Raw genomic sequence first — 27,320 nt, 5'->3', positions numbered from 1 at the left:
AAGGTTTTAATGTTCGTTTGAGTGGTCAAGATGTTGGTCGGGGAACTTTCAGCCAGCGGCATGCAATGATTGTTTGCCAAGAAACTGATGACACATATATCCCTCTGAATCACATGGATCCTGATCAAAGGGGTTTCCTAGAAGTATGATGTTTTAACTGTCGTATCCAACTGAAAATGTAGAAAATAGAGCATTAGGAAGAAGGATGATCTAGAAATTCTTTTTTTATACAAAGAACTCAAAATTTGTACAGTATGTCACATTATCTGGTCTGGGTCTACGTTATTAACTATATTGAAATCACTCCTAGAAGTCTAGTTATCTCAAATCTTTCCTTTCCAATCTATAATGGAATAGTTGTAACTCCCACTTTCTATTTGTAAGCAACCAATTTGAATTTGGATATCTATTTCCTTGGATGATTTGGTAATCACATAATGCTAGTAGATCCTTAATAAATGTTTATTGGGTTGACTTGAGTTAGTGCCCTCAAACTGGGTGGTATCCCACTGCTGTGCAATTACTACACCCTGCTGACCATACCTGGCTGACTAAACATGCTTCTGTAGTTAAATGAGGGGGATATGACTATCCAAACCAGGATTTGATCCTTGCTGGATATCCTTTCCATGCTTGGGACTATGTAAACTTTTTTTTCTTAAATATTAGATGATCTTTGAGGAGTGCATTCTGTCCTAACCTCAAACCTGAACTAATTGGACCTTCCTAAATCAGACCTGCCCATCAACATTCATGAACTATAGTATAGTTGTTCATATTTTAGAAAGATTTTATTTATTTTGAAATCTTATAATTTTCCCCCTAATCTTGCTTCCTTCCTTCCCCCCCCCCCCCCCACAGAAGGCAGTCTGTTAGTCTTTACGTTGTTTCTATGGTTGTTCATATTTTATTAGGTGTCTACTTAAATGTGTCTACACTGCTACAAGCTACTGATACAAATTCAAGCGAAATTTTTAAATTCTGCCCTCATGGAGCTTACAAAATCAGAGGAGGCATCATATACTATATATAGGCAGATACAAAATAGATACAAGGTGTTCTTTTGGATTAGGGCGACTACATTTTATGTCAAAAGTGGCTCGAGCTTAGTTTAAAAAAAAATAACCCAGAAGTCTAGGTGGAATAATGCACAATACAAATTGAATTCAGATTTATCTAGTAATATAAGACTGTTAAGAAGGTAAGACTTTCTGGAAGAGGTACATCTTGAGCAGATTCTTTTAAGTCATGCATAGACTAATGCCATAAAAACTCTTTAATTCTTTTTTTTTAAATTAAAGATTTTATTTAGAGTTTTACAATTTTTCTCCCAATCTCACTTCCTTCCCCCACCCCCGCAACAGAAAGCAATTTGTCAGTCTTTACATTGTTTCCATGTTGTACCTTGATCCAAATTGAGTGTGATGAGAGAGAAATCATATCCTTAAAGAAACATAAAAGTATAAGAGATAACAAGATCAGACAATAAGATATCAGTTTTTATTCTAAATTAAAGGGAATAGTCCTTGAACTTTGTTCAAACTCCACAATTCTTTCTCTGGTTACAGATGGCACGCTCCTTTGCAGACAGCACAAAATTGTCCCTAATTGTTGCACTGATGAAATGAGCAAGTCCATCAAGGTTGATCATTGCCCCCATGTTGCTGTTAGGGTGTACAGTTTTTCTGGTTCTGCTCATCTCACTCAGCATCAGTTCATAAAAATCCCTCCAGGCTTCCTTGAATTCCCATCCTTCCTAGTTTCTAATAGAACATAGTGTTTGCTAAGCCATTCTCCAATTGAAGAACATTTACTTGATTTCCAATTCTTTGCCACCACAAACAGGGCTGCTATGAATATTTTTGTACAAGTGATGTTTTTACCCTTTTTCATCATCTCTTCAGGGTACAGCCCCAGTAGTGGTGTTGCTGGATCAAAGAGCATGCACATTTTTTTGTTGCCCTTTGGGCATAGTTCCAAATTTCTCTCCAGAAAGGTTGGATGAGTTCACAGCTCCACCAACGTTGTAATAGTGTCCCAGATTTCCCACAATCCTTACAACAATGATCATTATCCTTTCTGGTCATATTGGCCAGTTTGAGAGGTATGAGGTGGTACCTCAGAGAAGCTTTAATTTGCATTTCTCTAATAATTAATGATTTAGAGCAATTTTTCATATGACTATGGGTTGCTTTGATCTCCTCATCTGTAAATTGCCTTTGTATATCTTTTGACCATTTGTCAACTGGGGAATGGCTTTTTTTTTAAATATGACTCAGTTCTCTGTATATTTTAGAAATGAGTCCTTTGTCAGAAATATTAGTTGTAAGATTGTTTCCCAGTTTACTACATTTCTTTTGATCTTGGTTGCAGTGGTTTTACCTGTGCAGAAGCTTTTTTCATTTAATGTAATCAAAATCATCTAGTTTGTTTTTGGTGATGTTCTCCATCTCTTCCTTAGTCATAAACTGCTCCCCTTTCCATAGATCTGACAGGTAGACTAGTCCTTGATCTTCTAATTTGCTTATAGTATTGCTTTTCATGTCTAAATACTGTATCCATTTGGATTTTATCTTAGAATAGGGTGTGAGGTGTTGGTCTAATATAAGTTTCTTCCATACTAACTTCCAATTTTCCTAGCAGTTTTTTATCAAAGAGAGAAAAACTCTACTTTTTTTTTTTAGGTTTTTGCAAGGCAAATGGGGTTAAGTGGCTTGCCCAAGGCCACAACAGCTAGGTAATTATTAAGTGTATGAGACCGGATTTGAACCCAGGTACTCCTAATTTCAAGGCCGGTGCTTTATCCACTATGCCACCTAGCCGCCCCTAACTCTTTACTTCTTAATGAGCTTGAAAAGTCTAGCTCTTCAATTTCCAGATACCTTGATGTTGAAATTATATATATCTAATCAAGAGTAGTCTTTTGTTTTATCATTTCCTAGACTTTGTTACAATTATAGTAGCCTCAAAGCTGCTGTATAGTGTTTGTCTTTGCACAGAGTAGATAATATTCCCATTGTTTAACTTTTCTCTCCTTCTCACTTCCCTTAGCCCTAGTAGTTAACAGCAGCTTCCCAACTGAGAAGTCTGAGGGAAGATGCCAGTAAAGTCTTTCTTTTGAGCCTTTTCTCTCAGATCATTTATGTCTTTTATAATATTCTAGAAAGAAAATGTTTCACCCCATGCTGTATGACAATGTCTCTCACTTCTTTCTGTGTTATTTTTACTGAGTTAGGTGAGTAACAGTCCTTTGTCAGAAGAAGCTGTGCTGGGATTTGAATATGGAATGAGCATTGAAAGCCCCAAGTTACTGCCCATCTGGGAAGCTCAGTTTGGTGATTTCTTCAATGGTGCTCAGATTATATTTGACACATTCATCTCTGGAGGTTAGTAATAGCAATGGCAATTTCTGAATACTTACTGGATGTATGGGACTGCCTAGCACTAGCTGGAAATTTACTTTGATCATTCTTTAAAGTGAATATACAGTTACTTTGAAAATGCTATTTCCTGGAACAAAAAATAGCACTATAAACTATTCATACTTCCACATGCCCTTTTGCCATTTTCTGTAAATTAGGATTAAGGAGTTCATATATTAGATGGTTGAGGGTTTATTTATGATTTTTAATTGGGGGGGCAGCTAGGTGATGAAGTGATAGAGCACCGGTGCTGGAGTCAGGAGGACCTGAGTTCAAATACAAATGTGAATAATTAGAAATTGATTATTCAGATCAATTTATTTTATTTTTTTTTAATTTTAGGTTTTGTTGGGTTTTTTTGCAAGGCAAATGGGGTTAAGTGGCTTGCTCAAGGCCACACAGCTAGGTAATTATTTTTTTTTAATTTTTTTTTAGGTTTTTTTTTTTTGCAAGGCAAATGGGGTTAAGTGGCTTGCCCAAGGCCACACAGGATTTGAACTCAGATACTCCTGACTCCAGGGCTGGTGCTCTATCCACTGCACCACCTAGCTGCCCCTTAAATCAATTTATATAGTAGATATGTTTATGCAACATGCCTTCTAAAATACAAATATATGTATGTATTTATATATAAAAAATTTGCTCAAATTTGTAATTTCATCAATGTAAATAACTCCTATTGAGAAATTTCCTTTACCAATAAGGATGGGCACCTTCTTTACAACACAACTTCAGTTGTAGGGTGCCCTGAAAGATTTGCCCAGAGTTATCCAGTCAGCATTTGTCAGAGACAGGGCTTAACTCCAGGTGTCCCTATCTCAGATCAGCTCTTTCTCCTTTCAACCCTGCTACCTCTCATGTACTGTATATATTATATAAATCTTGGAGTTTCTTGACAAGAATCACCCAGAATTTTCTTGTCACATGTACCACCAAAAGAAACACCTAAACTCATGAAATCTCAGATCCCTATGAATGTTGAGATTGGGCATATACCTACTAGCAATAATCAAGATAGATAACAACTAATTCAAGGTAGCTAAATGGAAGGTGGATAGAGCTTTTGGCCTAGAATCTGAAAGATCCAAGTTCAAATCCAATCTCAGATAGTAATTAGTTTGTGGTGACCCTGGCCAAGTCATTTAAACTTTGCCTCCATTTTCTTATCTCTAAAATGGTGTAAAAATAAGATTGTTATGAAGGTCAAACAAGTTTAAAATATAAAAGTTAGTATTTTAGCATTTTGTAAACCTTAATGTACTATATAGATGTCAGATGTTAGCTGTTACTAATGTTTTAGATTTTTTTCTACTTAAAAACAAGAAAGTTCTTTTCACTTGGCCTAAGAACTAAGCGTGAACTTTCCTACTAGTGGAATGATTTCCCTTATTCCAGAAAAAGCTTGTTCACTTTGTAATTTTATATTTATTTGTTTGTTTGTTATTTTTTTTTGTAATTGACTAGGCTCAGTTCCCCCATTCTATTTTTAGAATTGTGACTGTTAGCTGATACCTCCACAAATTAGACTAATTTTTATTAAGCTGCCATAGTATGGAGTGAACCTAAGATCATTAAGTAAACTAGATGACTACCTAAACCACTATTTTAATCAACTAAAATAATATTACTTGCTGGTACTTGAGGGAGAAGATAGCATTTGTTTCATTATTCACATTCATGTGCACCTGTGTTCTGCTGAGTCCAATTCTCCTTTCCTGTATATTTCTCAGGTGAGTCCAAATGGCTTCTTCAGAGTGGTATTGTAATTCTCCTTCCACATGGTTATGATGGGGCTGGACCAGACCATTCTTCCTGCAGATTGGAACGTTTCCTTCAGGTAGGTTTAAATGTGGATGCATTCTGAAAACAAACAGAAAATTTCTGAGAGATGTTTTTCTTATAATAATTTTTTGTTTAATTTTGAAAGATACTGACAAGTATCTTGACAAGAATATTGACAAGTTCAGTAAACTGAAAATTAAATATGCTGCCTACCTGCCAGAGAGGTGCAGAGAGAGACATATTTTCAGGCATGGCAAAGTAGGAATTTGTTTTGTTTGAACTTGCATGTTTATGATCAAGGTTATATTTTTCTTTTTTTGTCATTGTTAAATTGTGGAGAGTGAGTGAGAGAAATAGATTATAAATATGTTCAAAAGAAAGGTTTTTTTAAAAATTAATTTATCCATTCCTCATTTATTAGAGCAGTTAAAAGGAGCATATATAGACAAGGCATAGGAAAAAGCTGAATATGAAGGTATAATATATTATAAACATGGAATCAATGGTGAGAAAGGAATGGCAGAAACAGAAAGGAGAGGTAGAATGGGCCAAGATATTTTACATAAAAGGGGCAAGAAAAAGTTTTTGAAATGGAGTGGAAAGTGAGGGGGAAATAAGTGAGCCTTTATTCTCATTGGAAATGACTCAGAGAGGAAATAACATACACATTCAATAGGGTATAGAATTCTATCTTACCTTAGAATAAAAAGGAGAGGAAAGGGATGGGAGAAAGGGGACAGGGGGAAGGGGGGGAAATGTAGGTTATTGAAGAGAGGGAAGATCATGGGAAAGGGTGGTCAGATACAACACACTTTTGAGGAAGGACAGAGTGAAAGGAAACACAGCTATCAACATCTGTGGGGGGAAAAATGCTGAAGCAATTTCTCTGATGGACATATGATAAAGAATGTGATCTAATCAGAAAAGCATATATTATGATAAATGTTATATATATTTAAGTATTTCAAGATGTTAGCATAAGGAAACTTTGAACTAGGTAGGACCACTTCCTACTGATGGCTTAAAAGAGACCCAGTAAAGCGAGAATGCTTAGCCAGAGGTGATTCTGAGATTCATCAGTTTAGGATCTTTCTTGGTATTGTTGCAGCAACAATGCCTTAGGTTAGTACCATATGCAATGCAAGACCTTCAGACCCCTCTTGGTTAATTAGTTTGAAGTGACCCAAATCACGTTGTTTGTTTTGTTTTTGTTTTGTTTTTTTGCTCAGGCTGCTTTTCAGCCAAGGCAAGGGCAAAGAAAGCTGTCTTGGAAACAATATAAAACTAAAATAAGGCAGCTGAAGAAAAGAGACCACCAAATAATAGATTTATGAAACATTTGAAGGTTTGAGAGTCACTTTGCTATAGATATAGGAAAGAAAGGCATCTAGGTGTCACAGTGCATATTTGCATTGGCCTTGAACTTAGGAAGATGGGAGTTCAAATTTGGCCTCAGACACTTGACACTTACTTGTGTGAACTTGCGCAAGTCACTTAACCCTGACTGACTTGCATCGAAGGCTATCGTCAGTCATCTTGATTCACATCTGACCACTGGTCCCAGATGGCACTGGAGGAGAAAGTGAGGTTGATAACTTAGCATAACATCCCTTCACTGAAATTCAGTTCATGTGCTTGTCATGGCATCATCTCCCTGATGTCATGGTCTTCTTTGAAAATGAAGGACAAACATTATATGAAAATATGATTAATACGGAATATCAATTTGAGCGTCTCTGGCTTTTATGAGCATTGTAATTTCATCATTTTTTCTCCTGATATTTTTGTGTGATTGCTATCTTAATAACATTTTTTTAAACTCACTCTTTTTATTGAAGAATCTCATCCTCATTTGAGTAAAGATTCATCCATAGTAAAGAGATGATCTTTAGCAATCTAGAATATCTCAAAAGGCAAAGCAATTCCTACCCCTTGAAACTGAACATTTTGCTTTCTTAAAATTTATTTATTCTAATTTTTTACAGTTAGCAAGCATTTTTTCCTTTCCCACTCCCACCCTCTACTTTGGAGAGGGGAAAAAAAAGAAAAGCCAAAGCTGTGTTAACAAAAAACCCATAATCAAGCAAAACAAATTCTCACACATTGGCTATATCTAAATATGCATCTTACTGTATCTCTCACTTCTCTCAGAAAGTAGATAGTATTCATCACTTCTTTTTCAGAATAGAAGTTTGTCATTGCATTGATCTTATGATCTCAATGATTGTGTCTTTCAAAGTTGTTCATTTTTATAATATTTGTCATCATAATACAAATTATTCTTCTGGTTCTACTTATTTCACTCTACCTTAGTTCATACAAAACTTCCCAGGTGAACCCATCCCTTCACTCATTTCTTATGACCCAATAGTATTCCATTATACACATATGGCATAATCTATATTCCAGTTGATGGATACCTTTTATTTTCCAGTTCTTTGCCACCATAAATAGAGGGATTATAAATACTTTTGTATATTTCTAGTAGTGCTATCTCTGGGTTAAAGAATATGCACAATTTGGTAACTTTAGGGACATAGTTCCAAATTTTTTCCAAAATGGTTATCACAATTTCTAGTTCCACCGAAAGTCTGTTAATGTGCATATTTTCCTCTTGTACTCCATTGTCATTTGTCATTTTCCTTTTTTTGTCAACTTTGCCAATCTGATAGGTATGAAGTAGAATCTTAGAATTCCTTTAATAGTCATTTTTCTAATTATTGGTGATTTAGAACATTTGTTCAAATGACTATTAACTGTTAGCTTGGGTTTTTTCCCCTTGAGAATAGCCTGTTTCTATCCTACAAACATTTATCAGTTGGGGAATAAAAACCCTATCTTTTAAGAAGACCTATGTTCAAATCTTTCTTCTGGTACTTATTATTTGTACAACATTGGTCAGGTCACTTAAATTCCTCATCTCTGTAATGAAGATGTTGGACTTCATGGTTTCTCAGGTTCCTTTTATCTCCACATTTGTGATTCTTTTCCTTTCATTTATGCCAGTTGCTTCTAGAAAAGTGCTACTTAAAGAGAAAAACCCTTAAAGAAATATATCATTCTTTCTTTATAAAAAGTGTCACCATTTGTATGTTAGTGGAATGGAGTGGATGAGGTGTTAATTTTCATTATGACCAATAACTTTGAAAGTTTTGCTTTTAAATTTTTCATTTCTCAGGTTTCAATTTTTGGCTGTAAGCTATTGGATAGCCCAGCTCAATTTTATGTTTTCTCCCATGAAGGAGATATAATGAAACTTAATAAAAACACTTTTAGCATATTAACCAAGCCTGCTCAGTGACAGTTGCCTGAGTTCACTGATAACCAAACATTTATTTCATTGTTAGTCTTGTAATTGTAAGTCAGGGTATTTGGGAGAAATATGTAGAAATGGAAGAAGGTGGGGAGAGACAACTGAGTATAAGAAGAATAATGAGTGCACTTTCATCTTCATTTCATGGCATCAGAACTGATTTTAAGGGGCAGCTAGGTGGTGTAGTGGATAAAACACTGGCCCTGGAGTCAGGAGTACCTGGGTTCAAATCCGGTCTCAGACACAATAATTACCTAGCTTTGTGGCCTTGGGCAAGCCACTTAACCCCGTTTGCCTTGCAAAAACCTAAAAAAAAAAAGTGATTTTAAGTGGACATTTTACTATAGGAAGAACTCCCCCCCCCCCATTTTACCCTTACTCTCCTCCCCAAAGTAGTGGGTGATTAAATAGGAAGGTGTGTGTATGGGGGGAGGGGGGGTGGATATTCCTTTTTCACAAAGATAAAGTAGGTCTTTTTGATATCAGGTATTTTGTTTTTTGTTTTGATTTTGGATTTCCTAACAGTAGACAAAGGAGATAAACTTAATACTTTTAAAAATTATCCTTATGATTTAAGGTCTTAAATTTTCTTTTTATTTATCATTTTATAGTTATATGCTTTAAACAAGTCATGTTTCCTATGTTTCCCATAAACTTCATGAAATAATTAGGAATGCCCTAAGAATATCTACATATTTGAATATAATTTGCATATACATTTTACAGAGTGGGCATTATTAGTCTTAGGCAATTTTAAGATTTAAGTAGATTTATGTTATCATTTCTATACTTTCTTCTTTTTCTTTTTGATTTGTTTTTGTTCTCTTATAATTTATACTGTCTTAAATTCTCCACACTAGAAATAAAACAGGAGAGGAGGTAGATACACAGATCTAAGAGAGATAGGGAAGGATCATAAAGAATCTTAATTAAGACAAATGCTTTGGGGCTACATATTGAAAAACAGTTCTTTAGACCATCAGTTTCTCTTTTCAGGGATCATTTCACATTATGGGAGGAAAAGAGAAATAATATTTCCTTTTTTTTAATGGAATTTCAATTGAAAAGGATGATGCAGCAGTTTTTAATTTTTTCCTTTTTCTTTGCTTCTTAGATGTGTGACAGTGTGGAAGAAGGTGTGGATGGAGATAATGTTAACATGTTTGTGGTGCATCCAACTACCCCAGCCCAATATTTTCACTTGCTCCGAAGACAGATGATTCGAAACTTCAGGAAACCCCTCATTGTTGCTTCTCCAAAAATCCTCCTCAGACTCCCTGTAAGTAGGGAAAAAACTATCTAACCAGGCTCTGTTTTTTCTTTACACTTAATAGCACCTACTGTTATTCTCTTTCCCAAAGTCAATTCATTTTCTGGAAAATTCTAAATTGTCCAGCTGTTTTGATATCTCTTTTATATAAATATGGAAATATATTTAGTTCTCATTTTTCTTTGTAATAATAAAGAAAGAGAAAAAGATCAGGATAGTACTAATGTGCTTAGTACCAATTAGCTACTAGGAGGGATTTAACCATCTTAAGACACTGCTTGGGGTGGCTACTAAAAAAATTAAAATTAAAAAAAAAGATACTGCTTGCACAGTCCTAGTTCATCCATGCAATAAATTGCTCTATTGATTTTTTTTTAGGGTTTTTTTTTTTTTGCAAGGCAATGGGGTTAAGTGGCTTGCCCAAGGCCACACAGCTAGGTAATTATTAAGTGTCTGAGGCCGGATTTGAACTCAGGTATTACTGACTCCAGGTCCAGTGCTCTATTCACTGCGCTACCTAGTTGCCCTGATCTATTGATTTTTAATGTGCTAGTAGCAGACTCAGAGTATGTTGAGGTAGATGGATTATATTATGACACTCCTTCCCATAAGTTTATAGAGTTTAGACTGGAACGCAACTATACAGGCAGAATTTTGTTTTAGTAAGCAGAGATGTCATAAAAAACTGCTCTTTCATTTATGTCTCCTGGTTCTCTGAAAGCTCACACTTTTCCCCAGTACTTTCCATGCAATTGAAAATAAGGGGTGTTGCAGTAGTGCCTATGAGGAGAGACTGCAGCAAATGAGAAAGAAATGACAACTATTTGTATAGATAGATTTTTTTCCCAAGTTTGGAGACTGAAATTGATACTTAGGTGCCACCATGAATAGGACATGAACTTGAATTATTTATGGTGGTAAGGCATCCTTCCTATATTTTTTTGCTCAGAGCCCCTGTGCCCAACTGAATGCTCTTTCAGATGATTGATTGAGATTAGGGGAATGGTAGTTAGCCAGAGAAGCTATTTAGATCCTCTGGTATCAAATTCCCTGGCAATTGGAATAGTGTGGAAAGGACATACCAGTGATACCTTCATAAAACAGAAGATTCTCCTCAGATCCTCCCATAGCTACTGGTATAAACAGAAATCTACTGGAAGCTGAAGCTAATTTGTGAGTAATTGTGCTGCTCTTTACAACAAAGGAAGGGTACCATTTAGCTATGTTATTTATGGGAAAGGAAAGCTAATTAGCATTGTGCTGATGATAGGCATAAAATTGGCTATTATTATACTGCTGTCTTTGGGCTAACCAGGATTTCTGTTAAGGGAGGAATAGTTCTTGGTAAGTCTTCAGAAAACAGAGAAGAGCCCAGATCCAGTGTTCTTTTGGACCAAGTGTTTTCTTTTTTATGTTTTACCCTGAGGGGTAGGTGGAGAAGGAGCAGTTTGGTTGTTATTGGATCCTTTCTTGGAGGTGAGATTTAACTTCTTGGAAAGGGGAAGTTTGTGGTAGTGTAGATGGAACCCAGGGTGCACATCTGACAAAGCTGGCCATGACTTCACTAACATTGATGTTTTGAGAGCCCCAGTTTGCAACATGGTTTTGTTTTCCTTAGTAGAAATATTTTGGGCTCTATTGTCATAACTAGATCACAGTCACTTTATTGTAGAAGTAGTCTTATATTTAGAAGTATGCTGAAGCTAGCTAGACCCAGTTCAGGAGTCAGTTACTCCTGGAAACCAGCAAATGCTATAAATCAGGGTTTTGCTTATTTTTTTTATTGATTGTCTAGAGATTTAAGAAAGTGATGGAGAAAATGTTAATAATGCAGATTAAATATAAAAGTATGACATGTTTATATTGTCCTCTGGAAAGACAGATGTTAAACATTTCCCAGCATACCACTACTTGTATTCTTTCCATGGTAGCTAACAAAGGTTTCTTTTGATATTGCAACTCAGGGATTAGAAAATTCAAATGAAAATTTCATTCAAATCCTCTTCAGTTTATTCTGTCATAACCTTTGCTATCTTTTTATTTTTCCTGTTCAGGCAGCTGTGTCAAGTTTTCAAGAAATGGTACCAGGGACAACATTCAGACCTGTCATAGGTGATTCTTCTGTAGATCCTAAAAAGTAATTTGTTTTCTATCTTTATTGTCTGTATTAGTATTTTAATGAGCAGGAAACCAAGTACAGGTTAAGGAATTCAGAGTTATCAAGGTTTGGTGAAAGGTTTTGTGTGTGTGTGTGTGTGTGTGTGTGTGTGTGTGTGTGTCTTTGTCTCTGTGTCTGTCACACTGAGCAGCATCAGAGGGCTCTGTGGCTTTAAATTTATTGTGAAAAAGGTGTGTTAACCTAGAGTCTGTTACCAAAAGAAATGAATAAACTTTCTGCTTTTTCCTTAGCTTTTTTACTATTACTTGAAGGGATAGACATTTTAAAGGAATTAATTAGAATAGGGTAAAGTGAAGAGTGAAATTTCAGAGGAACCTTTTTGTAACACCATCATTGTCAGATAGGACTGACACCTTTGTTGTAAGTTAACAGTATGATGTTCATCTTTTGTTTAATGCAATGTTTTCTAGGCCAGGAGTTATAATATATATTATACTGAGTTTCTCCTGTAATTTCACTTTTGTAAGACATGCAACAAATCCAAGAGCACTTTGTAATATAGGGGTATTGGAGAAATGGAGTATGTATTAAACTATTTTCATAAACAGGTGGTAAGTAAATATTTGTCATAAACATGCAAGGAAAGCTATAAAATAAGTCCTGAGGATTGTAGGGGAGCCTACAATTAAATAGCTAGTGCTTTTACTTACTAATATGTAGCACTTTTATTAAAGACTCTTTGTACCTTAAGTACAGCATACTTTATATAAGTACTTGAATAAATTCTTTTTGTCATAAAGATATGTACCTTTTGTAGCTCACACAGAAGTTGACACCCAACTCCCCTTCCCCATTCATTTGTTTTAGGAATAGAAACTGAAAGTCAGACTCAACTGTGCTTGTGAACAAAATTGTCTAGATCAAAGATTTTTAGCTTCTGTTGTATGATAGACTGTTTTGACTTCTGGTTAATGGATTCTTTCTCAAAATAATGTTTTTAAATGCATAAAATAAAAAAAAAGACTAAAAAACTAATTATATTGAAATAAATATGTAATTTTTTTCTCATCTAAATACATTAACCCCCCTGAAATCTGAATTCCCCATTTGAGAATCCCTGTTCTAGACAGATTCTGGTCTTTTAGCTTTCTTACTACTTACTGGTCTGTACTGGCCACTGGTCCCAGCTAGTTCTGCAGGATAAAGTGAGGCTGGTGACTTAGCACAGCACCCCACTCACTCAAATCCAATTCATGTGCTTGTCATGTCATCACCTCCCTGATATTACGGTTGTCTTCTAGAATGAAGGAAAAAACATTTTCAGGGTACAAGAAATCATGCCATAAAAGCCTCTTCCCCAAGCCCACCCTCCACCTTTATGATCAGAAGGGGCCAGAGATTCAAGGCTAGCAGCCTGGTGCCTAGCGCTCCCAGTTTCTGCACTTTTCTGTACTTGTTCTACATTTGTACCTGGTCCACACTGCAGGAAACAGCATTTGAGTCAAGTTCTGCTTCTCCTAATACACTTCACATTCCCAGCGCCCAGGCCAGCTTTCAGCCTCCTTTGTTAGCATACCCAGTGTTTCTTGTCCCACTAGTCCCATAATGCAGGAGGTAGAAAGATGAGGAGCAATGGACAACAACTTGTACCTCTGTTCCAAGATTTCAGAGCAGGTTTCAGTGTCTAGAGGGGGAAAAGTTTAAAATAATGAAGAACAAAAAGGGTAGTTGAATATATGATGATAAGTGAGCCTTTTGAATCCTCTCTTACAGTTTTACCAGCAAAATATTTAAAACTACCTTTTTTTTTTTCCTTCCTCTATAAGAATATGATTTATTGATACTTTGATCGGTAGTCAGTCAGTTAAGAACTTACTCTGTATCTGCTATGTACCAGGGCTGGAGATGCAAAGAAAGGCAAGAACATTTAATGGGACTCACAGTGTCCTTCGAGAGTCAATCTGCAAAGAACTATATATAAACAAGATAGACTGGAAATCATCTGAGAAAAATCTCTTCTGTAGTAAATCTTGAATTGTTGGGAGAATTTCCTAAATTAAAAACATAACAAAAATACACACAATGACAACATTTGTAGTCATCAAATCACTATGGCAAGATAGTAACTATGTATGCTAATAATCAATAATACCAACAAAATGTAAGTCCAGGAGCACAGCTTTTTCTTTCTGTTAAGTACTGATAAAGTATTTATTGGATGAGGGGGGGGATATATTTTGTAGGGGGTTTTCTTTAGTGTTGTGAAAAGTGTCTGCTATGTCAAAACAAATTGTGTCAACACATTTCACAAAAAAACAGTGAAATTTAGGCAGATTTTATATATATATAATATATATATATATATGTAATTTTACTCTTATGCTTCTCTTTCCTCACCTTCCTCTTTCTTCTTTGTACTCAACAGTGTTAAGAACATAGTTTTCTGCTCTGGAAAACATTTCTATGCTCTGGTAAAACAAAGAGAAACTTTAGGAGAGAAGAAAAATGAATCTGCTATCATCCGAATAGAAGAACTTTGCCCTTTCCCACTGGAAGCATTGCAACAAGAGTTGAACAAATACAAAAATGCTAAAGGTAAAGGATCTTGGGATTATATTTGCAGGAAGAGCTGCCTAACTGGTGGTGATTTAAACATAGTACCTCACCCATCCAGAGAAAACTTAATTTTTCGAAATAGTAACATTAGATTATTAGCTACACTTGCCTATATTTGTGACATGTGGCAGCAGAATTAAAACATAATAACACCTTGCCTCTAATACACACCCTACAGTAGCTGTTCCAAATTTTCTATTTCTTCTTCAAGCCTCCCACACCACCCTCTCCTCAGTCCCTTTCAGCAGAGAACTTTATCTCCTTCTTTATTGAAGAAAAGAAGTTATTTGCTATGAACCCCCTCTTTTTACCTAGCCCTTTCTCAAATCCATTATATTGTCCAGAATTCTCTACACCCATGCTACATATGGTCTTTTATTTTTTTAGGTTTTTGCAAGGCAAATGGGGTTAAGTGGCTTGCCCAAGGCCACACAACTAGGTAATTATTAAGTGTCTGAGACCGCATTTGAACCCAAGTATTCCTGACCCCAAGGCTGGTACTTTATCCACTACGCCACCTAGCCGCCCCTACATATGGTCTTTGATGGCACTTTTTGCTAAGGTCACCCTCTCCATTTTTCATCCCCTCTTTTCTTGCCAAATCCAGGAGATTGCCCCTTTAATACTCTCCTTTCCCTTCATCTTCAATATATTCATAATTCCAAATCCTTTCATACTGCCTATAAATACATTCAGGTTGTCACTATCAATTTAAAAAGTGGCACACTATCTTCTCAAACTATCATTCCTTTTTTGGACATTGTATATGGAACTACCAATGAAAGAACTCTCAAAGTATATGTCAGCAACTCTTTTGCAACTTAGAATCATAGAGCACTGGACCAGGCACTAAGGAAGTGAATGACTGTCTAGACTCACATTGCCTGTCTGCTCCAGAGGAAGTCCTTGAATCTAGATGTTTCTGGCTCCAAGAATGTACAAGAATTCATAACACCACACTGTGTGTAGATCCACAGAATATTAGCCTATCACTCTAATCCCTTACACAGTAATTCCTTATATAAGGCATCTAAGCCCTGCATTCTGGATGTCCTCTCTAGAGCATTTTACTCTATTCTTGAAAATTGTCCTCCCTCAGCTTTCATGCTGCTGCTCTCTCTCCAACCTATCTGAATCCTCCCGCTCATTTTCCTTTTCTGTATCGTCTTTCTTTTTAACCTGAGTATCCCTTCAAAACTTTTTGTGGGCCTCCTTCTTGACTCCTTTACTCTCTTTTGGTGATTATAATCTTCAGTCATCATCTACTAAGATGTTTCCCTAGATATCTAACCTTAATTGTTTTTCTGAAGTCAAATTTTCATTGTCATCTTCACTCAAATTTCTCAAAGATACCTCAAAGGTAACATGTCCAAAATTCATTTTTCTGCCTAAACCTGCCTTCCTTCCAAACCTTATTTCTGTAAGGACACAATCGTCATCCCAACTCCCCAGGCATGCGACCATGGAGTCACCCTTAGCACTGAACACAATGTCTGACATAGTAAGTGCCTTCTAACTTTCTGTTAATTGATTCTTCAGGCTATTCTATCTCTCACCTCCCATCAGTGCCTGGCTTACCCTATTCCCAGAGCTCCCATAACCAGTCTGTCTCCTCTCCAGTCACACATTAGCTGCCTGCTTCAGGTCCTCCTCAACCTCTGTACCCACCCACCCCACCCTATGAACTATGGAAATAATTTTCTGTAGTGTTCTTCATCTAACCACCAGAATGTCTTCCTAGAATACATTGTTTCCTTCAATTGTTAACTCTTGCCTCTAATAAAATCAGTAATTTTGGCCTTTAAAGTTCTGCAGAATCTGACTCTAACTTAACTTGTTTCCTACTATTACCCTATGTACATTGAATGATCTGGTCAACTGAACTTTTTCTGTTCCTTTGCTTGACATTCCTCCCTCCTGCTTCTTATCTTTTCACAGGTTATTCAACATAATTAAAATGTATTCCCTCTTCTTTCCACCTCTTAAAATCTTTTTTTTAATGAAGAGAAGGCTTTATTCGTTTTTCGAGGAATGAGCCACAATCAGTTACAGAGATTGAGGCAAAAGCAAAAGGCCCAAGAATCACATTTATCCTAACTCAATCCCCCCCCCCAACTGACCCACCCTCATTAATGAGGAATGTGGTTTTATAATCTAAACACGAAAACTACCCTAGGGAAAGGGGCATAGAATTCAAAGAAAGCAAACTAATCTAGGGAAAAGAGCATAAAATTTAAACCCAAACTAGATTATCTCTTTAGTCCCAGGACCACCTCTTAAAATCTTTAGTTTTCTTCAAGGTTCTCCTCAAAAGCTACCTCCTGGGGCGGCTAGATGGCGTAATGGATAAAGCACCAGCCCTGGAGTTAGGAGTACCTGGGTTCACATCCCGTCTCAGACATTTAATAATTACCTAGCTGTGTGGCCTTGGGCAAGCCACTTAACCCCATTTGCCTTGCAAAAAAAAAAAAGCTACCTCCTTTGGAAGCCTTTCCTGACCCACTTAAACCTTCTGTCCACCCTGTGTCTAAGATGTTGGTGTTCTTTCCCTTCTCAAATGATTTTACATCCATTGACTGATTTATATATTGTATCCTCCAGTAGAATATAGCTTTTTTGAGGGCAGAAAATTGTAAGGGGGTAGGGATTTTTGTATCATTAATGCCTGGTTTATCCTATTCCACAGAGCTAATGAATGAATGGAATGAATTGAACACAGCCAAGAAAAAAGAATAGTTGGGGGGAAAAGGGCCATGAGCGACCAAAAGACATGTCATGAAGCTCATGAACTTTACTTCAGAGAGATCCTTGATCCCTCATCCAAATAGTCTTCATTTTTTATACATTTCTAACTATTTGTACACCCAGTACTTAGGTTCACCCTAGATTAGAAGAGGGGAAAAAGCTGCTTCAAATTGTATCTTAGAGGGGGCAGCTAGGTGGCGCAGTGGATAAAGCACCGGCCCTGGAGTCAGGAGTACCTGGGTTCAAATGTGGTCTCAGACACTTAATAATTACCTAGCTGTGTGGCCTTTGGCAAGCCACTTTAACCCCATTGCCTAGCAAAAACCTAAAAAAAAAAATTGTATCTTAGAGGTTGGCAGTGAGTAAGGAGAGAGAAAAAACAAAGTCCGAAAACTTTGTCATAAAAGAAAGCCCTAATTTTGACAACAATTGATCTATGTTCATTTACTTCTTGTCCCTTTAACTGCCTGCCTCTGGGATCTTGTTGGACAAATAAATCACTGACCTTCTCAAGGTCTTAGTTTCTTTGTAAAATGATGGGTGTGGGCTAGATGGCCTGCCACTTCTCAGGGTCTTAGTTTCTTTGTAAAATGACGGATGTGGGCTAGATGGCCTGCAAAGCTTCCATTTAACTGTACATCCATAATCCCAAACTCAAGAATCTGAGACCACTTTATTTAATATTTATTCTCATTTTGTACAATTAATGTTATTTTTACATTAGTAAAATATTCTTGTTTAAGAGTAAACGAAATACCCCTCCCCCATAAATATAGACTTGCTTCAGCGATAAAGTAAAGGGGAGAGAAAAAAAATTAAAATTAAAAAAATAATAGTAATAATTGTAGGTATGGCCAGGTGGCGCAATAGACGGAGCACCAGCCCTGGAGCCACGAGCACCCGAGCCCACATCTGGCCCCATACACCCAACAATCACCCAACTGTGTGATACGCAAGCCACCTGAACCCCACTGCCCTGCAAAAACCAAAAAGAAAGGGGAAAAAAAAGACCCAAAATAAAATAAAATAGTAATAATAGTAGGGGTGGCTGGGTGGTGGACAGAGCATTGGCCCTTGAGCCAGGAACACCCGGGTCCAAATCCGGCCTCAGACACCCAAGGATCCCCCTGCTTTGCGGCCCCAGGCAGGCCACCCAGCCCCATTTGCCCTGCATCCCCCCCAAAAAATAATAATAATAAAAAATATGCTTGAATCTTTGTTCCAACACCAACAACTCTGTCGTGGGTGGATCACATTCTTTAGGATAAGTCCATCGCAAAAGTTACTTGCATATTTTTCCACCATTGCCATTGCTGATCGCAACTACCTCCTTTGGTATTTCTCCACTACCATGTACTATATTTTCTCTCTCCTTTCACTCTGACTCTGCAGTAGGGTAGCTGAGTGGTGCAGCAGACAAATCCCTGGCCCTGGGGCCAAGAGGTCCCCAGGCCACTTCTTTTAGGAAGATATAATACAGATACATACTTTAAGAAGTATATAATACATCTTAACAATGGTTTCCAGTGAGATTTTTCTGTAGTGCTACTGCACATTACATAAGGACCAAGGTTAATATTTTATTTTAAACCATTCCATATCATTTTGGAAGGGGATGCATGTTTGTGTATACATGGTAAATGATGGGAAGCTCTTGCCCCTACAGATTTTATTTGGAGTCAAGAAGAGCCACAAAATATGGGCCCATGGGTTTTTATCTCCTCTAGATTTGAAAAACAGCTAGCTTGCAAGGTAAGGCTTTTGAATTTTCTTTTATTTTGCTTTGATTTTCTGAAGTAGCTGGAAAAAAAAATTAATCATTGTTTGCCATTTAAACTCTTTCTAAATGTGAATAGTCATGAATTCCAAGAAACAAATTGGCATTAAAGATTGTTAACTCTGGAACCCTACCCCTGAAATATTCTGAATGTTTGTGGCCCTAGACAAAGTGTTCATCTTTTTTTTTTTCTTTTTTGGTTTGTGCAAAACAATGTGCATAAATGACTGGCCTAAGGTCACACAGCTAAGTAAATATTATCTGTCTGAGACTCAGATTTGAACTCAGGTCCTCCTAATTCCAGGGCTGGCCCTTTATCCAATGTGCCACCTAGCTGCCCTTAGTACTTCATTTTTCAGTGCCACACGCAGATCCCTAAAGTTGCAGAAAAGGGGCTCACCCAATGTTGCTTTGGGGAATTTACTTCCTAGAAATTCCCTATGCCAAAAAAATTTCAGGTCTTGATCCTTCAAAAAATTTTGTCACAAATTGTCATTCTTTCAAAATAGAGGACTATAGAGTCATTCATCAAGCTGTTTATGCATATTATTTAGCAACATGTTTCCACTCTCTCTGCTGCCTCTTATTTGATTGTTCAGGATTTCTTGTCCCAAAAAAGTAGGGTTCCTGAGCATTGTGAAAGCACAGTGATGTAGATAAACTGAAGGACAGAAGCTGAATTAAAAACATATAGTATTGGGGTGGCTAGGTGGCGCAGTGGATAGAGCACCAGCCTTTGGAGTCAGGAGTACCTGAGTTCAAATGTGGCCTCAGACACTTAATAATTACCTAGCTGTGTTGCCTTGGTCAAGCCACTTAACCCCACTGCCTTGAAAAAAATCTAAAAAACAAAACAAAACACATAGTGTAATTGCAGAGGAAGACAACAACATTTACTCCTGTAGAGCTGTCTTGAAAACTGGTAAATGATCATGGCTAAATTGCTCTGTTTGTGTGTGTGTGTGTGTGTGTGTGTGTCTGTGTGTGTCTGTGTGTGTGTGTGTGTCTGTGTGTCTGTGTGTGTGTTCCATGAGGGAAATTAGAAATTTTAAAATTATGCTTTTCATTCTGTTCTGACTACTAATTGTTAAATGGTTTTTAGCTTGATCAGTGCAATTACCAATTGTGTTTTTATGCCTGATGTGAAATTTAAATTTGAACCATATTTATTTATTTTTTTAAATTTATTTTTATTAAAGATATTATTTGAGTTTTACAATTTTCCCCCCAATCTTACCCCCCCCCACGGAAAGCAATCTGTCAGTCTTTATACTTTGTTTCCATGTTGTACCTTGATCCAAATTGGGTGTGATGAGAGAAAAATCATATCCTTAAAGAAGAGACAAGAAGTCTAAGAGGATAACAAGATCAGACAATAAGATATCTGTTTTTTTCTAAATTAAAGGGAATAGTCCTTGAACTTTGTTCAAACTCCACAGCTCCTTATCTGGATACAGATGGCACTCTCCTTTGCAGACAGCCCAAAATTTTGAACCAGATTTAAACATTTATACACTATATATGAGATCAGAGTTGAACTCAAGTATTAATATATGTGTGTGTGTGTGTATACATTTGCATATACCTACATATAGATACAGATATATATACATATATATATTTGGCATAATATTTGGCATAATGAAGAGTGCTGGGTCTGGGTCTGGAGTCAGAAGCCTTAAATTCAATTTCAATCTCAGACCCTTACTAGCAGTTTGAACTTGGGCATGTCTTTATCTTCTTTTTGTCTTAGTTTCACAACATTATTGTAAGAACCAAAAGATATTAATTATTGTGAAATTCTTTGCACAGTGTCTGGCACACACACACACACACACACAGACACACACACACACACGTTAGCTATTATTGTTGCTATGACTATTATATAATGTGAATGAATGAATACAATTTAAAAATAAACAAGGGAGTATAAGTAGAACTCTGGAATCAGAGTACCTGAGTTCATTCTGCTTCTCAGCCCTTCTCATTTGGACTTCAATTTTCTCATCAGTAAAATGAAGGGGTTGGACATAGGCAGTGTCTGAGGTCCCCTCTAGCCCTACATTTGTGCTACATTAATAGTTTTGTAGATCTAAACTAATCTTAAAGGTGATTTTTTTTCCTCTTCTAATAACAGCTCCGTCTTGTGAGCCAACCTCCTTTGCCAGCACCAGCTGTAGGAATTGGAACCATACACCTACAGCAGCAGGAAGAGATCCTCACCAAGACCTTTGTTTAAGGTCTTTCTCTGAAGAAATGCTGCTTCCTTTCAGAAACTGCCATAAAAAGAAGGACCTCTCTTCCTAATTCTTACCCAAGTTCCCAGGCTGTCATTCTCTGAGAAGTAAGACCTTACCAGGGTAGATGATTGGCAACAGAGAAAACAGGATGAAGAAGCTTGCATGTGAACTTTTTTGGAAAACTTAATTTATTTACAGTGGCTATTCTATTTTGGCCAGGGCTCCAATGTTGCAGAAAGGTAGAGAATCAATGTCTTTTTTCCCCTGATTGTCACCAAACATCCTAGTTTTATAGGTATGATTGTACAAAGGATCTGGGATTTCATCAGCATTCCAGTTTAGTCCAGATTAAGTCTGTGACTTTAATAGAGAAGTCCCTGGGTAGCTACTTGAAATATGTAGGGTGTCTCCAAAGTCCAAGTACAGTTTAAAGCTTCAATACCTTCAACTATTAATCTTAAATAACTTAAAACTGTACCATGACTTTTGGGATACCTTGTATAGTATTTCACATACTGGTTAAGTGACCTGATCAAGATCACAAGTCAGTATTTGGGGCAGTATTTGAACTCTGGTCTTCCTGTTTGCAATATACTCTATCCTCTACATCAAGTTGCCTCTAAAGTTTTTCTAGATTTTACAAACAATGTTTTTGTGCTTGAGTCACTGTTATATATTATTGCAATTCTCCACCTTTCTTATTATTGTAAGCCTAGCTTAGTTTCATTACTTTTTGTCTTTCTTCCTTCCCACAGTTCTTCTCAGTATGTACTAGAATCTGAGGTACTTTCTGTTAAAACTGTTTTGAAAAATGTTTCACCAAGTGCCTCAGAAAACCAAGGTCTTTCCTAACTCATGGTCTGAAAGATTGGAGTGCTCTACTTGTCCAGCTATAATTACCCTTTTTAATTAATGGGTATGTAATCTATAAAGTACAGTAATATTGCTTTTCAATAGGTGAGGTTTTGGTGCTTCCATAAAAATGGAAACCCCTTATCAGAGCATCCTTTCTCTTTCAAATCACTTTTTTAAGAGTAAATATAACCTTGTGGAGAGCTGCTAAGGATTACAGTGCATTGACTATTACCCTTTAGAAGCCATTCATGAGGGAATGGTGACTTTGTAGAGGTCTTTAAGAAGCACAATCTTCTTTCACAGAGCAAACTTCCTGATCCAAGATTCTCAGGGATTATTAGAGGTCACTGTCCTCACTGAAGAATTCTGAAATGATATCTTGTACTAACAGCTTAACTAAGTATTTTTGGTCCAGTGCTGCAGAACCAGTTACAAATCCATTTCATATTGGGAAGTTTACATTGCTCCTGAGTACCTGCACCTTCTTTACTATCATCCTCAACAAGGGTAACCCAGTGGTACTAGAAAGATGGGATATGTGAAATAAATTGCATATAATCACTATAGGTGGATTATGATTATCAACTTTTCCTGCTTTGGCAACAGGTTTATCACTGTTATTTGCAGCATGCAATAAATATGTGTATTGATCTGAAGTATTTTATACAATAATAGTACTAATTTTTCTTTTAATCATTTACTCAGTGTTCCTTCTCTGTGTTGACATAATTGTGCCAGTCATAAATTGCTAAAATTACAAAGGTCAGGTGTAAGGTGAGACTTTTTATTACTGAGTTCCAATTTTAACTGGAGAAAATTAAAGCCGTAACACCATCATATCTTTTCAAACCTCTGCAGTTTTTGAGCAAAAGGGAATGTTTATTTAAAGGATAAACATGACTAAATTAAGCCACCTTCTTAAGCAGCCTTCCCAATTTTTAATTTACAAACTAATCAACTCCTTTTCACTCCTCTATAACTTCAACTATGAACCAAGAACTAAATTTTTCTTTTGTCATCTTGATTTTGCTCACTTCCAATTATATTTTGGACATCCATACAAGAAAGAAATGCCCCAAAAGTTTCAAATAAAATTTTCTTGTTTCTTGTTAATTGAAAATTTTTTTCATTTTCTTCCCAGATAAGGGAAGTATTTTTAAATAATTCTAGAATGCTTAAAATAATCTATTTCATCCATTCCCTATTGTATCCATATATGTGTAGAAAGAAAATTCAGGGGGCAGCTAGGTGGTGTAGTGGATAAAGCACCAGCCCTGGAGTCAGGAGTACCTGGGTTCAAATCCGGTCTCATATACTTAATAATTACCTAGCTGTGTAGCCTTGGGCAAACCACTTAACCCCATTTGCATTTGCCTTGCAAAAACCTTAAAAAAAAAAAGAAAGAAAATTCAGATTTGCCCAAAACATGCTAAAATTGGTTAAGTTAGCCTCTTGGGGGTTTGGGGGAACATAGAGAACTATTTGAATTGCAAAATTAAATAATGTAAAACTGTTTACCAAAATCAATATGTTTAGTGAATGAAAAAAGTATGGATTCACAACTATGAAAATTCTTAGTTTGAATAAAATTACACCTATTATTTTAGATGTTGACATCATCTTCAATTACTTGTCACAAGGATATCTAAAAATCTCTCATGAATACTTTTTTTAGATTCATTCTATTATTTTTTCCAATTACATATAAAAACAAAAATTCTGAGTTCAATTCTCTTACTATCCCTTTTTTCTGATATGTAGTCTTGCATGATATAGCCATGTTGCAAAAGTAAACAGATCCTCCCCCCCCAAAAAACCCCAAGAAAAATAAAGTTTTAAAAAGTATGCTTTGATCTTCATTCAGACTCCCACCAGCTCTTTCTCTAGATGTGGATAACAGCATCATGAATACTTTTTTTTATTTTGTTTTGAATTTTGCAAGGCAATGGGGTTAAGTGATTTGCCCAGCTGGGTAATTATTAAGTGTCTGAGGCCAGATTTAAACTCAGGTCCTCTTGACTCCAGGGTTGGTGCTCTATCCACTGTGCTGTCTAGCTGCCTTTGTCATGAATATTTTTCTAAGGACGAATTTTAATAATATTGTGTACAACCACCCCCTAATTTTTCCTTAAGTTGTCTACCTCATGAATGTTGTTTCACAAATCTAGTTTTTATTAAATTTGAGGAGCCACCAAAAGGTATCATAGTTTGTCAGCTTTTCTGTCTTTGCTCCCTAATCTTGCTTTCAATTACACAAAAGTACCTTCTTTTTCAAGGTACTTTGCATTTGATACCAAATTAAGTCTTTTTTTTTAATCTATGTGTTTCTATATTGACAATAACATTGTTTTATAAATATTTTCAGTGACTGTCAGTTTTTGTATTGATTGCAAATTTAAAATTCTTGTAATTTCCTTTTGTAGGATGAAATATTTCAAATAAAGAGCTTTTAGAGGTCTTTAGGTAAGAGATCTAGCTGGGGAATCTCCTTATAGTTTTGTAAAACTATTTCAAGTAATCAGGTTTCATTACTCATCTACTCTATTCTAAGGGTTGTTCTTGGTATTCCTAAATATAATAAAGGAATAATTCTAGAGTGCCTATTTTATTTGAAAAAATATAAGCCCCTAAAGTATATGGGATCTTACCTGTGGCTCCAAGAAGCTGTATCATTCGCATCAGTCACACCTCAGCAAAACTGTTTTAGTAGGCAGGATGAACCAAGTTGAAAGCAACCTACAGGCCATAAACCCTTCAGTGAGTTAGGGGGATGTCTACCCAAGAATGTGAAGACTTAATCTAGTGGAATGGACAAGCAAGAATAATTTATTCCAAGGCTATGAAGGTAGCTGAAGTAGGAATTGTGAACTGAAGACAAATACCAAATTTTATAATGATTGGTGATTCACAAAAAGCATTCAATGTTTAAGAAATTGTCTACAACTTTCCTGAGGCATTGAGGGTATGAGTCAGGGAAAAATATATATCTCTATCATCCTTGCACTTGTAAAGGTTGTTTTATTTCAGTGTCTGATAACCTCTCCTCTCTCATCAAAGTAATAGGATTCAGATTGGGGTCACTAGCAAAGAATGAAGAGTATGCTGCACACAGGAACCTGGAATTGTAGCTTATTCTTTATCCAGTTCAATCATAGTCTAGAAGCTATGCTACCTGAGGAAAGGTCTCTTCTTTTACTCCAGGAACATGATCTGATTAATTCAACACACACACACACACACACACACAAAGAAGTGCCTCAAAGAGTCAAGAAGATCTAGATACAAATCCAGACTTAGGTAAATAAACTAGGCATTTGACCCTGGTCAAATCACTTAACTTCTTTGGCCCCTCAGTTTCCTTATTGCACTTATCTCATAGAGTTGTTAGGAGAATAAAATGAGATCATACATGCAAAGTACTTTGCAAACCTTAAAATCCCCATGTAGATGTGGAATATTAATAAAATTTGGGGGGCAGCTAGGTGGTGCAGTGAATAGAGTACTGGCTCTGGACTCAAATGGACCTGAGTTCAAATCCAGCCTCAGGACACTTAATAGGCACCTAGCTGTGTGACTCTGGGCAAATCACTTAATCCCATTTCTTTAAATAAAAAAAATAAAATTTTGAAAGGATAAAATTTCTCCTCTGATGGACCTTATTATAATCAGTAAAGAAATGTGATAAAGTACTATAGAACAAAGTAATATAGGATAAGTACAATAGAGTGGTACCAGGAAAAATGCTTTTAGAGGTTCAAGGCAATGTCTGGTAGCTGCCTGAAGGAAATGGTAGGATAGGTTTTATGGAATAAATTTAATATTAAGAAATTAAGGATTTAATATTAAGAAAAAGCTCACATAACTAGTAGTAACTTAAAATGTTAAAGGGTAGAAAGGGGCAAAATCCTAATAGGGAAAAATTGAATTGAGGTCTGACTATGTCATCTTTCTATTTATAAACTCCAGTGGCTATCTATTACTTTCAGGATCAAATATAACAATATCTCTTTGAGTTTCAACTTTTATAAACTTCCCCTCTCCATCTTTACAGTCTTATACTTTATCCATCCCATCTCCTCTCTTGTTAGTTTTTACTGAGCTATCTCTAACCTGGGTGTGACAAAGCAGCCAGAAACAAAATGACAGTAAATCAAATAGCAGTTTATTACTTAATTTCTTTGCAAGGAACCAATTTACAAATCATGTAATTTCTCCTGTTAGAAGTCCTGCCTTACTGCTGTGGAGCCAGATATTATACAAGATCATAAGTGAGAAAGGTGGATCATAGAACAATCAGATTTGGGGCTTGAGTGATCTTCCCAGGACAAGTTCACCATGCAAAATAATATAATGATTACATCCCTTGTGATCATAGGAGTCCTGTGGGAATGGCTAAGTGGATTGTATAGTTTTGGGGGTTACTGTAAAGTACAAGTTATACTGACATACTTCACTTAACAGTCAAGTGAAGGTTAGTGAGAAATGCAGGACCTATCAAGATTTTTTTTAACTTAAAAAGAAAATTATCTGTTTTATATGCCATAAATATATTTCTCTGCTGGACATGGTGAAGACATGGATCTTTGACATCCAAGTAGAAATGGTCAGACTTCAATACCAGACCTAAAGAATGTAGGCATATTTTCATTTGTCAGAACAAATAATACAGTAATATTGTATCAAGTACAACATATAAGGATTCAGTTCTCAGTGAGGCTCTTCTAATGTGTTTCCTCTATCAAATTTTGTACCTTATCAATACCAGATTTGTGTTGGAATGGTGAGCCAGGTGCTGTCATTAAACTTTTCTCCAGAAGCTTTAAAGAGTGGTCATTTTTTTTATTTTGAGTTTGGGTAGTTAGCCTGTTAGCTAGCAGGAACTATTTCTTCTTTTTTTTTCTTTTTAGTTTTTTGCAAGGTAATGGGGTTAAGTGGCTTGCCCAAGGCCACACAGCTAGGTAATTATTAAGTGTCTGAGGTCAGATTTGAACTTGGGGACTCCTGACTCCAGGGTCGGTGGTCTATCCACTGCAACCTAGCTGCCCCAGGAACTATTTCTTAGAGGCAATACATACCATCTTGAAAGCTAGCAAGAAAGGAAAAAAGTCTGGTTATTAACTTTGGTCTTCAAAGGGCGTATCATGATTAAAAGAAATTATTACTTTGTTTTCACTATTT

General features: G+C 36.3%; 1 protein-coding gene across 1 annotated transcript in view; it reads left to right on the top strand.

Annotated features, from left to right (window-relative positions):
* Positions 1-26,987, top strand: part of DHTKD1 (dehydrogenase E1 and transketolase domain containing 1) — an 85,293-nt gene extending 58,306 nt beyond the window's left edge. The window contains exons 10-17 of the mRNA XM_074194121.1: positions 4-143; positions 3,236-3,386; positions 5,153-5,259; positions 9,632-9,796; positions 11,842-11,924; positions 14,332-14,501; positions 18,934-19,019; positions 21,185-26,987. Coding sequence (XP_074050222.1) covers positions 4-143; positions 3,236-3,386; positions 5,153-5,259; positions 9,632-9,796; positions 11,842-11,924; positions 14,332-14,501; positions 18,934-19,019; positions 21,185-21,286 — 1,004 coding nt within the window. The 3' untranslated portion in view covers positions 21,287-26,987. The remainder of the gene's footprint in view (positions 1-3; positions 144-3,235; positions 3,387-5,152; positions 5,260-9,631; positions 9,797-11,841; positions 11,925-14,331; positions 14,502-18,933; positions 19,020-21,184) is intronic.
* The last annotated feature ends 333 nt before the right edge of the window (positions 26,988-27,320 follow it).

This window comes from Macrotis lagotis, chromosome 7, assembly GCF_037893015.1.
Source record: "Macrotis lagotis isolate mMagLag1 chromosome 7, bilby.v1.9.chrom.fasta, whole genome shotgun sequence".
Lineage (NCBI taxonomy): Eukaryota > Metazoa > Chordata > Mammalia > Peramelemorphia > Peramelidae > Macrotis > Macrotis lagotis.
Note: the sequence above shows the minus strand (reverse complement) of the source record. Positions and strands in the feature narration are given on the sequence as shown.